Here is a 14,613-nt window from a genome sequence, read left to right as displayed (position 1 = left end):
CCACCCACCCATCCATCCATCTATCTATCGTTCTAACATTTCTGGAGTTTGAAATGGCTCAGTTGTTAAAAACACTTGCTGTTCTTGCAGAGGAGCTGGGTTCGGGTCCTAGCACGTACATGCAGCTTACAGGTGTCTGTTGCAGCTCCAGGTTATCTTTACATTCCCCCGGCCTTACTCATGAGTGCCGCATGCATGTGGTGCAAATACATGCGTGAAGATAAAACACGTATACCGACAAAATAAAATAAGTTAATAAAATAAGATTTCAATATTTCATTCATGAAATCTTTGTATTGATTGCTTTCTAGAAAAATGACTCCATTAAATGCATGAAGGCAAAGTTCCATTTGGTTCACCGTCACTTTGGCCCTAGATCCTCCTAAAGGTTCCCAGGCAGCACAGAACACAGATCTCCAGACTGGGAAAATACTACACAGAGACTTTTCTGTGTGGCTTAAAAACTGGAAGGACAGATAGATTTTCTATCTTGGGTTAGGTGGTGGTGGCGCACGCCTTTAATTCCAACACCCAGGAGACAGAGATTTCTGGGAGTTTGAGGCCAGCCTGGTCTACAGAACTAGTTCCAGGACAGAGAGCTGTTACACAGAAAAACCTGGTCAGAAAATATCAAAACTAATTAATTAGAAATTATATATATACACATATTATATATATATCTTGGGCTCCAGTTCTTAAAAGGCAAAGATCAGTCCTGCTGGATATCTAAGTAAGAGGCACAGCTGGAACACATCAATAAAGCCATGTAAAGACAGCCCTGCTTTCCCTCTCCTTCTATTGGCCTCTGAGACTCCCAACCCCAAAGATAGACCTAAACGACCAGAGCTCCCTAAATACGGCTTACACCCTCTATGAACCAAGTCCCTGAGGAAAGAAGCAGCGTTAGGGACAGTGGGAGACACGAAGACAATAACCAGCCTTACCTTGAAAGAGCATCGTCTGACTGAAGTCACTGCGCATGTCATTCCGACACACGGCCTGTACTCGGAACAGGTAAAGGCTATCAGGTGACACATGGCTAATGGTGGCCTTCTGCAGGGGAAGGAAGAGAAGGTACCGAGTTGGTTCTGAGCTCACAGATGCGGTTCACCCAAGAACAAACCTAGGCATCCCAGAGTCCCCACCTTGTGGGGAGAAATCTGCTTCAACACTAAAGAATTACCAGCAACTGGTTCATAGCTTGGGACAGGTCTTGAGCCTTTCTGCTCTCAAAGCCCTGACTTCTGTCGTTATCACTAAACATCAGAAATTGTAATTATTAGCCACAACCACCTCCACAGTTATTAAAGAAAAGAACTCCAGAGCCATGTCAGTTTTAGAAAATTAGAAAAAAAATTCTCTGCCTGGATGGTTTTCTTGTTGTTGCTGTTGTTGTCTAAAGCCCTCCGCACAAAGAACAAAATCAACAGACTTACAAGACGCAACTTTGCCACAGTACTCTCTAGCTGCGTGGCCCTGAAACATGCACTAAATGCCTTTTAGCTTCTGCTAGTATGTGGACAGGCACAGCCACCTAACAGCGCTGTGTAACACAGGCCAGGCAAACTCTGCTCTTGGGAACATTGAAGAGAGCAGCAGCCAGAGCCAGCAAGCTATGGCCTGCATTCAGATCCAGCATTCCGATCCAGCAGGCCATCTCTTACTGTCACACAGGCATGGCCATTGTTTTTCTGTTTGTGGTTGTGTGTGTGTGTGTATGTGTGTGTGTGTATTCTGTATGGTTACTTTCACTTGAACATCGACAAGCTACAGCCTGCATGCTAGATCAGGCAGGTCATCTGTTATTATGAAGTTTCACTGGCACATTGACAAGGTCATTGTGTGTGTGTGTGTGTGCGTGCATGCGCGCACATGTCTGTGCATGCACGCATACTCTGTACACTTTCACTGAAACATTGACAAGTTTAAGTGTTTTGACAGACTATATGACCTGAAAGCCTAAAATAATTACTGCCTGGCCCTTTCTAGAAAAATGTTTGTCAACTGTCATCAGACATCACGAGCCACATCTTGACCACCATTCCTCAACGCTTCCTCTCCACAGCCTTTAACACCGAGGAAATGGAACATACCTACAAAGCAGGCAGTTTTGTTCCTGGAAAAACAAGCAGGAAATGCCACTAGTCTCCAACGGTTCCATCTAATGGGTGACAGGTCTCCTAGCAGACGTGTGTACTCCGAGCCAGTATGAATGGAATTACTATGAGGGTTCTCCTGGCACAGCCACCATAATCCTCTAGTTTGGTATTAGCACGTGGTCATGGCAACACTGGTTGCTACCACTGGGAACAACTTCCAGATGGGAATGGGGGGGGTGGGGTTAAGTGCTGTGGGATAATGCTCTTGTACAATGTAAAGATTTGTTACTCATATTAGTTTAGTAAAACGCTGGTTGGCCAGTAGCCAGGCAGGAAGTATAGGCAAGGCGACCAGATTAAGAGAATTTTGGGAAGAGGAAAGGCAGAGAGTCAGTCACCACAGAGGAAGCAAGATAAGATACCAAGCCATGTGGCTAAACATGGACAAGAATTATGGGTTAATTAAGCTGTAAGAGCTAGTTAACAATAAACCTGAGCTAACAGGGCAACCAGTTTATAGCTAATAAAAGCCTCTGTGTGTTTCTTTGGAATTGAACAGCTGTGGGACCAGGTGGGATAAAAACTTTCGTCTACAAATGGTGTTTGGCAAGAATTTCCACATAAAGCCTGAGAAAGCTTTAAAAAAGAGAAAGAAAGGATCCTAGACAGACAAGAACAAAGTGAAGTGCAGCTTCTTGGTAACCGTTTTGTCTCTGATAGGCTCTGTTTTCCGGCAGCAAGCAGAGAGCATAGATGTGCTAAGGCCACAGAGGACAGCCTGATCTACAGAGTGAGTTCCAGGATAGCCAAAGATATATAGAGAAACCCTGTCTCAAAAAATAAAAATGAAAATGAAAGAAATAAAGTTAAAAAAAAGCTATGTGAAAATAGAAAATCCATAGAGAATCTGGATACTGTATGTTATTGTGTTCTTTTTGAATTGTCTGACTGCTGAGGAAGGAGCAACAGCTGCTAAAAGACATTTGATTATAAATGCTGCTGAATTAATCAGATCTATAGATTTTAAAAATACCTTGACTTCAAAATCTAAGTCAAAAGATATGTTACCTTGGAGGAGAGGTTTTGCTTTTGTTTCCATAGCAAATGAAAGGCTGTGGATTCATTCTGGGTTAAGAAAATAAGGCTTGATAGAGGAAGATCCCTAAAAAAAAATTTCCAACGGGAATGGATGGCCCAGATAATCTAATATTTCAGAGGACCTCTGTTGCAGTTTCTTCTGAGTGCTGCATCCAGAACAGCTTCAAGGCTGCTGGCTGATATGATCCAGGCACACAGAATACTCCAGTCAGGACTTGACCCTAATCCTAAATTTTCTTTGGGTCCTCCTAAAATTATCAGTGCCCCCAGTCAGTAGGAAGTAGCCTATAAAACTATGCCTACACGCCCCAAAAAATAGATTAGAGATTTTTGTCTTTGTTTAGAGTGTTGTTTACAAGTTGTTATGGACAATGGTCAGGAAAAAAGCTAAGCAAAGGAGGTTAGATTCAGAGTATTTGTTTTGAAAAGAAAGGAAGGGGTAATTCTGTGGGATAATGCTCTTGTACATTATAAAGATTTGTCACTCATATTAGTTTAATAAGACACGGATTGGCCAGTAGCCAGGCAGGAAGTATAGACAGGATGACTAGATTAAGAGAATTCTGGGAAGAGGAAAGGTAGGGAGTCAGTTGACAGCACAACGCAGAGGAAGCAAGATAAGAACGTCTCATTGAGAAAAGTTACCAAGCCTGTGGCTAAACAGACAAAATTGTGGGTTAATTTAAATTGTAAGACCTAATTAATAATGAGCCTGATCTAACAGGCCAAATGGTTTATGATTAATACGAGCCTCTATGTGTTTCTTTGGGACTGAACAGCGTCAGGACTGGGCAGGACAGAAACCGCTGTCTACAGTTGAGGTCACATTCCTGAGGCTTTACTCCATTCTCTTAGAAAAAGCCTTGAGCACCAACACAGGGTTGCAATGAATGTGTGGGACAGGAGGCTGGCCAAGCCTCGCAGGAACCGTGAGCTAGAGGAGGGCACTCTCCTGAGTCAGCACTCACGGCATGTGGCAGAAATAAGAAACTTAATTTTGTGTGTCTCAATAGGAGAAAAAAAAAAGCCTCTATGAATCCCTGTGAAATGGAACATGCTGTCAAAGCAGAGTCTTGTGCCCATCTTGCTTTCTGAATCCAATTTATGCCTTGTTCCCTGAACTTCTGTCCCATCTTCTAATCACAGCAAAATCTTCACTTCATCTAGATGGAATTTACTAGAATTCACTCCAAGCCAGCGTCTCTTCCTCCCTGCACATTTAATTATTTTCCACTTAGAACAAGAAACAGAAGGGGCGCCTAGATGATTTCCGCAGATTACTACAGGCCTGACTTCAGGAAGGGAAGGATTCCCTGATGGACTCCCGTGCGCAAGAGAAAGGTTAAGGCACACAGTGACCTTGGGTGCCTTCCAATACAGCCCTCTCCAATTTCACGAAGCTCTGTGTTCCCTGATGCGACCCAGATAACAATGTCTAGTAGGGGAATTGAAAAGATAAATGACAATGAAGCAAAAGAATCTTCATCGAAAGGAATATGAAAAGTATTATTCTATGACTGATTGAATGAGCACCGAGGACTTTCTATTGAGAGGAAAAAAAAAAAAGTGGCAAGTCATTAAGAGTCCCACTCTGAGGAGAAGCATTTTCCATGTGCATATACAATTACAGGCTTCATTATTCTGGGGCCTCCTTTGATTAACAATAAAGCAGCAAGGCTTTCAAACTCACATGCGTCACTTTGAGTTTCTTAAAGACTCATGCGTGTTGAATGGTTTACAATGAGGGAGAAGAGCTTCTACAAGCAGATGCCCAAAGGGCCTTGCTGGGCGTCTGAGGCCAGATACTCATGTACATTTAAAAGAGATGCTGGCTTTGGTCTGTGTGGCCAACATGAGGTCAGATTATGTCACAGCAGCTCCAACAGAACAGAGTGTAAAGTGCCCTGGGCTCTGGAGTTCATCAGGCAACAAGAATGTATACTGACACGTGAGACACATGACACATGAGACGCATGAGACATGAGGGACCCTGAGGGCTCTGGCCAGCAGCAGGCAGAGTTGTGTGCAGAAAAGACGAGGAGATAGAATTGGACGCGGGGTAATTGTGAGAAGTAACACTCAAATGCACTAAATGTCATGACCCACAGTGCACTTACGTAACATGCCTAATACATATAACAACCTGACTGGAAAGAAAGGGGCTTGTTTGGGATGAATGAAAAGCAGCCAGTTAAAAAGGGAAAACGTGTGTGACATGTCCGTGCATCCACACACTGCAGTATATGTGTGGAGGAAGAAGACAATTATCAGCTGTGGTCCTTGCTTTCTATCTCTCTCTCGAGACACGGTCCTGTTCACTGTTCTGTACACCAGGCTAGCTGGTCTGCCAGCTTCTCGGGGCTGTCACCATCTCCTCTCTCCCTATAGGAGGAGATGCGCTCTCTGTGTACCGTCAGAGGCCTCCATCCCAGGGGGCCTTACCAAGTCCTTGTCGCTGTCCTTAGTAAAAGTCTTCTCTTTCTCATCCTCATTCTTGGTCCAGCTATAGGAGATCATGTAATTCATGATGGGCGGATGGTAGATGGTTTCCGGTTGGCTCCAGGACACCTGCAGCGCTGTCTGGTTCAGAGGCTGCACCTTCATGTGGATGGGTGGAGAGCTGCAGACTGGAGACACAGGTAAAAATGAATGGGCAGCAGCACCACCTGCCACTCAAATGTCTGCCCCTTGACTCCGGGAAACGGTTCTCAGGAAGTACGTACCCCCAGCCACCCACACTCTCTTCCGTATCAGTTATTTTTTCCTGTCTTCATTTACTTACTTACCCACTGCGCATGGGTGTGTGCACATACATGTGGACACGCATATGTGCACGTGTGCACACAAGTATTCACCTGCATGTGTGAATGTGTGGAGGAGGAGGACGACCTTGTTGTCCTTTCTCCGGCATCATCCAGTTTTGAGACAGTGCTTCTCACTGGCCTGGAACTTTCCAAGAACAGGGCCACCTGCTCAGCACTGAGGTCCCAGGCACTGGAGTTTTCACCACATCAGGCAATTTTTCTATTTTTTTAAAGATGGGTTCTGGGGTTCAAACTCCGGTCCTCACGATTGCAAGGTGAGCATTTTGCTAACTGAGCAATCTCCCCATCTCTTTTTATTTTTTGAGACACAGACTTGCTATATAGTCCAGACTAGCCCTAATGTTACGGTTTTACCGCCTTAGTCCCCTAAGCCCTGGGAGTGCAGCCATGAACTACCATGCTTACCCCCAACACACACACACACACACACACACACACACACACACACACACACACACACACACACACTGTTAACTAAGTAGACACTCTGTTACTTCAGTCCTAAACACTCTGGCCTGCAGTTTTCAAGAACAACAACATTCTCTCATCTAACCTTACAGCCATTATCCTACCTAAAAAAAGCAGCAGTCAGGTTAACAGGATTAACTCATACAATATCCATATTCAAACTTGTCCCCTTGTCCTCAGGATCACTTAGAGCTATGCTTCTCATGTTACCCTTTATTAATAAAGCTTTCTCCTGACTTGCCCTCAGGAAAGACTCTTTGAGGAAGCCAAGACACTGGACTGGATGACTATCCAGCTAACTATAGTTGCATATGAAATTTTATTGCAAACAGATTAATGCATACATGCAATGCAGTCCTTAAATAACTTTAAAGCAAAGGCACCCCAAAAAAGATGGCTTCCTCTGAGGGTGAGTGTCTTTCCATTCGTGTAGCTGGAAAGCTTTAGGCGATGCGATGGAGCCACATCTGTCTAGGGCCAACTCACTACAGACTTGACAGCTGTGGATCAGTCTGCAGAGGGGTGACTGGGGCACTCGCTGCTCTTGAAGGTGTACAGCGATTGCACAGTCGAGAGTACCACCCTTCTCTTCACCGGCACAGCCAAACTTGTCCCTGGACCTAAACAAATGCCTCCTCGGGGCCGATTTCCCTCAGTCGCCAAGGGGAGATGAAGATTTCGGGGAACTGCCTATGTAAGGTTGGTATTGGACACAGGTCTGGACAGATATCAGGAAGGAAAATGCCACTGTCTTGTAAACTCTCCAGAGAAGGCCGAGACTCTGCTGGGGGCTGACTCCCTTGAGGAAGGCCCTTTCAACTGAGTGCTGAGCAAGAGTACCTGGGTGGGGTTGGGGAAGAAGCGAAGTCCACGGAAGGGACCCAGGAGCAATAGTCCAGGTTTGAGAAGCCTGGAGAACCAGATTAAAATTCAGGCCTTTCTCCCACAAGCACCTGGAAACCACTGGAAAAGCCTCAGGCCTGACGGCAAGGTGAAGTTGTTCTGACAAAGACTCATTTGGTCCCATGAAAACAGAGTCCCAAGAGGGAGGGGGAGGGCTGTCCAGGGGTAGGGGCAGAGCTTTGTCTGGATGTTACGGCAGCTCTGTGACTGGGCTAGTGGCAAGTCTGAGGCTGTATGTGCCAAACAGAGCACCGAGAGACACACACCTCTTTTCCCACCCCAGACTCCAAACCTAAGGCTGCCTCTGAAGCCAATGGTCACCCTCCCGCAGAGAGGCATGGCTGCCTTTGGCTGTAGCCCTGCCTGGCAAGAGGCTCCTTGTCTCTATTGGAGAGATGTGTTTTGCATGGCTTCAACAGGAAGAAGTGGGGATTGATGAGACATTCTCACTGCCCTGGAGAATGCCCTCCCCTACCCCGAGGAATGGGTACCAAGCCACCACGCATTTCCCTCCAGAGCAGAGATTTCAAATACAGACTATGAAGACTGCTGGGATGGCCAAAGGTGACATAATGGAACAAGAACACTAGGGGGCGACAAGGTACTGCCTTTAAAGAGTTCAACTTACTAGGCTTCTGTTTCTCAAGATGGCACAAAGGGAGGGGGGAAATGAGCAGAGAGCCACATCTCCATCCTTCTTAACACTGGTAGTGAGGCCAGGTTTATCTACTGGGAATATTCTATACACCACAAAGATGACCTAATTTCCACATCTCTCACCTCCCACTACATTCTTCTTTTCCTTATGTTCTTAAGCTATTAACTCCCCTGCCACAATTACTGGTGAGCTGTCAGGGGCACATCTCTCTGGCAGTGACATCACAGTGACATAAATACCCTCAGCACCCACATGCACCATACTTATTTATTTTTTTGAAACGAAAACGTCTGGCCTTTTCTATGTAGATGAAGATGACTCATGTTTTCTTGAAATATGCAGTACACAAAAGTAAGAGAAAGTTCTAAGATTCACCCCAAATATTACTGTAACCTCAGACAACCGTTGCTAACATCCTAGAATCCAATGTCTGGTAGATTATCTATCTCTTTCTGCATAGGTCAAAGAGGATTACACATAATTTGATGTGAGGAAAAAATGAAATAAGAAAGAGCTAGACGTGGTCACGCATGCCAACCAGCACAGACATCCTCAGGATGAGGCAGGGGATTCTCAGGTCTGAGACCAGGCTAAGCAGCACAGCCAGACCCTGTCTCAAAAGCCAAATGAAGCAAAACCCCAAACAGACCAACAAGAAGAACAAAGGCGTAAGGTCTGTAGGTAAGTGGATGTCGTAGCTAGTCGCTTGCGCCTATAATAAATGGAGTTTAGATGCCACTGCTTTGAGTGGAAAGTACAGAATCCCCCACCAGTTACAAACTACAGAGCTAAGCTCTCAGGAGACAGAACCACCTACTAGCAAAGGTTTTCTCTAGCTAAGGGGTCACTCTAGAGCCATACTTGCCCTAGACTGCCCAAGACCAGGCCAAAGGTAAGAAGATGTTGCCTGAGGGGCCCGCCTCCCAACAGTCCCTGGCTTGGAAAAAGTGCAACAAGTACAGAAGCTTCTTTCCATTCTCTATTCCCAAGCTTGCTTCGCATCTTCTGAGAGAGCGGGTTTCTGGACAAGGGGGATGTGGTGGGGCTGATGTGGAAGAGGGCTCTGCAGAGGAGCACCATATCAGAAGAACCCAGGATAGAGCCTGTCATTCTTATCTATAAAAAGGGCAGATAGGAAATATTTTTGGCTTTGCAAGTCAAGTGGTCTCTCTTGCCTTCAAAGCACAAAGCAGCAGAGGCAGTGAGAATGTGAGCGTGGCTGTGTCCAGGAGAACGCACACAGTGGTCTTAAATTTCAGCTTTGGATGATTTCTCTGGGTCTCACTCTTGGCTCTTCTGTGCTGCTTGAAGGCATTATCATTCAGTTTATGTCACACAAACTTTGGTTGTGGGTGAGGTGTCCCCCATGCAAAGGAACACATCTGTTTATATGCTAGGCACAGCTCACAGGTGGCTTCTCCACAGAGCTTAGACCCTTGGCAGCGCTCACCTTGAGTTACCCTGCCACTTCACTGGCTATCTGGAACAATCGGCCTTCCCCACTAGAGTACGGTGTGGTCAGTGTCTCTTGGGTCATGCTCCATATACTGCCTGAGCCATAGCAATGGCTGCTGTGCGTATGTATCTGAACAGCAAGCAAGCTGATGGTATGTGGCTTAAGATCCTAGGCCATTCCCTAGTCCACAGGTCTGTGTGATTGATCGGACCTCCGTTTCCAGCCTTCCAGGTTTCTACCTGCTCCTCCCCACTTGCCTGTATTTGGCCAGCTCTGCTCCAGCCTTACTGGTTGTCTGTCTTCAATATCCCTCTGTCCTTCCTTACCACCTGCTCACTCCCCATGCTTCTGCCTGAGCTGTGAGGACCTCAGGGAGGGGAGCACATCACTGTTCACCAGGTTCCTGGGCACAGGCACAGCTTTCATCCTTGATGAGAAAAGATTTTGCTCCACAGTGCTGTTTCTGCAAGACTCCCATCTACAAAATCAGTCCATTCCTGCCGCCACATCCAAGATTTCTGCTTGTACAGAGATGCTGTCTACTCAGCAAGGGGATGCTTGCTACTCGGGAAACACATCCTGTCCACAGAAGCGGTGAGCCCTAGTCCAGGCTGAGGGAGACGGGGAAGGCCTTGTGCCTGTGCCTCTAGGAAACCCTAGCATCAATGAGGTCTCCCTTCCAAGCCCAGGAAGGAATTGGAAACCGTACATGCTTTCACGGGAGAGTTTGGAAAAGCTGGCATATTGAAGCGTGGGATGTTGGCTCTTGTCTTCTGTTGTCTCTTTAACTGTATGATGGGCCACTATTTGGTACTGGCTTCCTCATAGGATTGGGTGAGTGTGACGGGCATGTTGCACCCTCACAAAGTTGGGGTGAGTGTGACTGGCATGCTGTAACCTCTTGGGTTGGGGTGATGGGCACATGGTAAATGAACTACAGTTGCAAGCCTCAGGCCCACTGGACATTCAGACCCCATAACCTTTACTTATAAGTCTCATGTTTAAATCGGGGGAGCTAGAAGAGCGGAGAAATGGTCTCCTTTAGACTATAGGTGCGTTCACATTCACCACACCCTACCGCTCCTACACAGCCCGCTCATCCTCAGCTGCCTGAACCCTCAAAGCCAGCAGTACAGTGGCAGGCGCCTGCTTTCATATCCTTCCTTCCTACTGCCGGCCACTGCAAACTGGGATCTTTTCGCACATCCCTTTGTATAAAAATCAAAGCCTTTTAACCAAACAGGAGGTGCCCCACCCGGTTCTCTAAACAAACATCCCCTGTGAGGTGGCTCTGACAGCAGCCCTTCCCTTCCCAGGGCCTGATGACGTGCTAGCTGGGGACTGATGGCTCTTCAGGTTTCCAAGCCTTGCTAGCTGGGGACTGAAGGCTCTTCAGGTTTCCAAGCAGGACACTCCCTCGCAGCACTGAGGACCCCTGCTTTGACTTTGAATAACCTTTAATTACGATTCCAGCTTTCGTTAAATAATGAAGAGGCTTCTGGCTGAGCACCCGAGGTCCTCTGATTTTACATCAGTGTCAAGGACATTTCCCCAGTGGTCACAAAAGTCAATCTAAGTCTCTCCTGACCCCAGCCCTGCTCATTTTGTGCCGCAGGTAAGCTACACAAACAGCTCTGATGAAAGTCAGTGTAACCTCCAAGCGTCTGCGGCTACTCCAGGGATCTCCTCTTAAGGCCCCCACCACTTCGGAGTGTCACATCTGAGGCGAGGGGCCAACTGTAGATCAGCGTGAAACATAGATTGCTCAAACACAGCACTTGGGCATGGGCTTACTATTACATAATGCTATCCAGGGCAACCGAATCCATGCGTCCCTTCAGGCCGCCCTTTCTTAGTAACAAAAGCAAAGGGGAGTCTCTAGAATATCTCCAGAACAGTTTCAAACTCCTGTGAGTCCCTCTAAAGCCAAAGGCAGTTCAACTGACATTCTTCTTGTGTCAGAAATGCATGTACAAGTCCTGGTCCTTCAAACCATCACAGGGAAGCAATAAACACACGTGGTCAAATCACTGAGCATCCATGGCCCTTACCTCGTGCTGCTCTGGCTGACATAGGAGATACCTATTATGAGTCTACGAAGCTCCCAGTTTCCCCATTAGCTTATTTTAGAGACTTAGCCTTAACAGGATCTCTCTTTTCACTTTCTCAAACAATGAATATGGGCTGGAGTAAGTCTTAACATTTTGGAGATCACAGTCTGGCAGGGAAAAAGATAACCATCAGCAAGCCTGCACAATCAAGTTCTTAACTCGGGGCTCCTTAAGGACTGGAGCGAATTTAATGCAACCACAGACTTGGATGAAAAGAATGCTGTTATTTTCACCAATCTCTAAGATGTCCTATGTCTTTACATCTTAGACGCTGGCAGCAAACGGCAGCAATGCTCCCAGGATGGGTGCAAGTGCTGAGTCTAATGGTGAACGCCTTGTTGCTCAATCTTGCAAGTGAAGCTTCACTAGAAAGCAAAGACATGTCGTGGTTGAAAGAGAATGCCCCCCCCCCCACACCTCCAAACATATATTTGAGTGCTCGGTCTTTAACTGGTGGTGTTGTTTGGGTAGGCTTAGGAGGCGCGGTTGTGGTATTTTACCACAGCAATAGCAGAGTAACTGATGCAATACGTATGCCACTATTTAAAACCCTGAGTTCTGCTGAGCACCGGCTGGCCACATCCAGCCTGAACCACAACCAGAAGCCTGCAGACACTAGAACTGTGACTGCTGCCCGGGAGGCAGAGCAGGCATCCTGTGCTCCAGAACTCCAACTGCGCCTTCTGGATTTCCCCAGCCCCTTCTGCCGGCTCTGGAGTCTGTTTTATCTATGATGTCCCTTTTCTTCTGAAAGCTAATGACCATGGGAGGTGTCCACATCCTGTACCGGAAGGAGCATTGTTTGCCTTGACACTAAAGGAGGTGGCAGAAATCAGAATCATCCATCTTCCAAGCCACAGTTAAAACAAACAAACCACTGAGTCCTGAGTATAAGACTGGATCTCTTTAACGTACTCTGGGAAACTATCTCCCGTTACCATGAACATACTGACATCGAGCCAAAAGAGCAACGTGGACCAGCTCCACCTTAACTGAGCAGCTCCACCTTAACTGAGCAGCCCTTCCATGTGGTGGCTCTAACCTTCCTCCATCTCATGGACCTTGCTTCAGATACGGATTCACAACAGGATCTCTGTCAGAGACCCTGATCTGTGCTGGGGTTCCTGAAGATTGGCCTCTTGTTTCTTACTGCTAGGATGATGTTATAGATGTGAAGAAACAGCTGTGCCACACAAAATAGAGGTCCAAAGATGCCTTTAGCAGCCAAAGGAGTGCTCTGTGTGACAGTCTAACAGCCTACAAGCTGACTTAAAGTTTTCACACCAGACATGACAAAAAAATTACATGTGACCCTCCCAGGCAGGTTAGCTAGGCTTTCATTAGAGTAAGCTATAGTTTGGAAGTGGGGGATCATTTGTACAGAGTCAAGATTAGGAATGGGCAGTAGGTTCTGGGAAACCCTATTTTAAATGGCCAATCCTAAACACACAAGGGACTGAGCTACCTCTGACTTTAGGCTGATCTAACAAACAAGTCCACATGTTCTGAGGAGCTCAGGCTTTGTGGCTGGCAACAGCTGTAAGCGCTCAGCCTATGACGTCAGCCTATGCCTTCTGAGAAGCTGTTCCTGGTACCAGCCAAGAAACATGGCTCTGGGTCCTTGCTAACACATGACAGTACTCGGTTAAACGGTGCCTCCTCCGTATAAGGAGAGATCCAAAACGTGGTAGTCAAGGCATGCATCTCAGTCCAAGCCAATCCAATGCATTAGAATTGACACACACACACACACACACACACACACACACACACACCACACACACACACACACACACACACACACACACACACACACACACAAGCTTCCCAGGATCAGAGCCACAACCGTAAGGCCCCCGGGTGTGCGGAGAAGAGCAAAGAATGAATGGGGAGTCAGCCTCACAAGGGTGTCCAAGCTGCATTCATGGCTCCTTCTACTCCTCAACAGCATTGGAAGCGGCTGTTTCTTAGGTCATGACACAGTCGGGGTCCTGCCCATGTCCCTACACAGCAATTAAAGAATAGCACCCACAATCACCTCAAGGAGGCTTGAGGAATAATTGGCAGGAAGAGTGGGGAGATACATTAAGTCTCCCAGCTATGTTCCTCTGCAGACCCTGAAAGATGCCTGCAATCCGGGAGCCCCATGCTTCGCGAGAAGCAACTGCTAGCTAACCGGAAAGAGGAAGTCCATTGCTCTGGGAGGAAGGACACTGTTGGCCTTTATTAATTTCCACACAGTTGTTCGAAAGCACCACAGTGTCCACATGACTAAGCCGACGTCAGAGCAGGTTTATCTGGCGAGCGAAAGAAAGAAGAAGCTGTAGGAGGGTTGCTAAGTTGGCCTCGAAGCTCCAGTTCTGCCTACCTGCCTGGAGACAGAGAGGATTAAGTAATTAGGTAATATTTATAAAGCGTGAAAACGACTGACAGCCCCTGGCACCTGCTACCGGAACTGGCTCAATACTCCCAAGCACAGACAGTAGTGGTGCCTGGGAACAAGCACTTCCTCTCTGTGCTGCAAGGCTGATCTCTGAGACAGCAAAGCAAGCCCTCACAGTCGCTTTGAAATGAACACTCAAATTCGCGAGGATTATGTCTATGGTAGAAGAAGCTTCTCAGGCTGCGGGTTCTGGGAGTGATGCAGATACATGCTCTAAATGTCTGAATATGCTTCTGCTATAAGAGAACCTAGCATGGATAAACAGCAAATGTTCTGACTGCGACAGCACTATAGCAAGGTCCATCCATCCACCTACACATCCATCCACCTATCCATCCACCCATCCATCTACCTATCCATTGATCCATCCATCCACTTACCCACCCACCCACCTACCCATTCACTTACCCATCCATCTATCCACCCATCCACCCATCCACTGATCCATCCACTGATCCATCCATCCATCCATCCATCCATCCATCCATCCATCCACCTATCCATCCATCCACCTATCCATCCATCCACCTATCCACCCACCCACCCACCCAC

At 46.9% G+C, this 14,613-nt stretch overlaps 1 protein-coding gene across 2 annotated transcripts in view; it reads right to left on the bottom strand.

The window, feature by feature from the left end:
- The window catches only part of Ptprg (protein tyrosine phosphatase, receptor type G), a 685,269-nt gene that overhangs the window by 91,103 nt on the left and 579,553 nt on the right, over positions 1-14,613 (bottom strand). For both annotated transcript variants that reach the window (XM_013346852.2, XM_026779901.1), the window contains exons 9-10: positions 5,640-5,824; positions 945-1,053 (exon numbers count right to left, since the gene is read on the bottom strand). In XM_013346852.2, coding sequence (XP_013202306.2) covers positions 945-1,053; positions 5,640-5,824 — 294 coding nt within the window. The remainder of the gene's footprint in view (positions 1-944; positions 1,054-5,639; positions 5,825-14,613) is intronic.

The sequence above is a fragment of the Microtus ochrogaster genome, chromosome 6 (genome assembly GCF_000317375.1).
Source record: "Microtus ochrogaster isolate Prairie Vole_2 chromosome 6, MicOch1.0, whole genome shotgun sequence".
In the NCBI taxonomy this organism is placed as follows: domain Eukaryota; kingdom Metazoa; phylum Chordata; class Mammalia; order Rodentia; family Cricetidae; genus Microtus; species Microtus ochrogaster.
The sequence above is the reverse complement of the archived record's forward strand: the minus strand, read 5'-3'. Positions and strand labels throughout refer to the sequence as shown.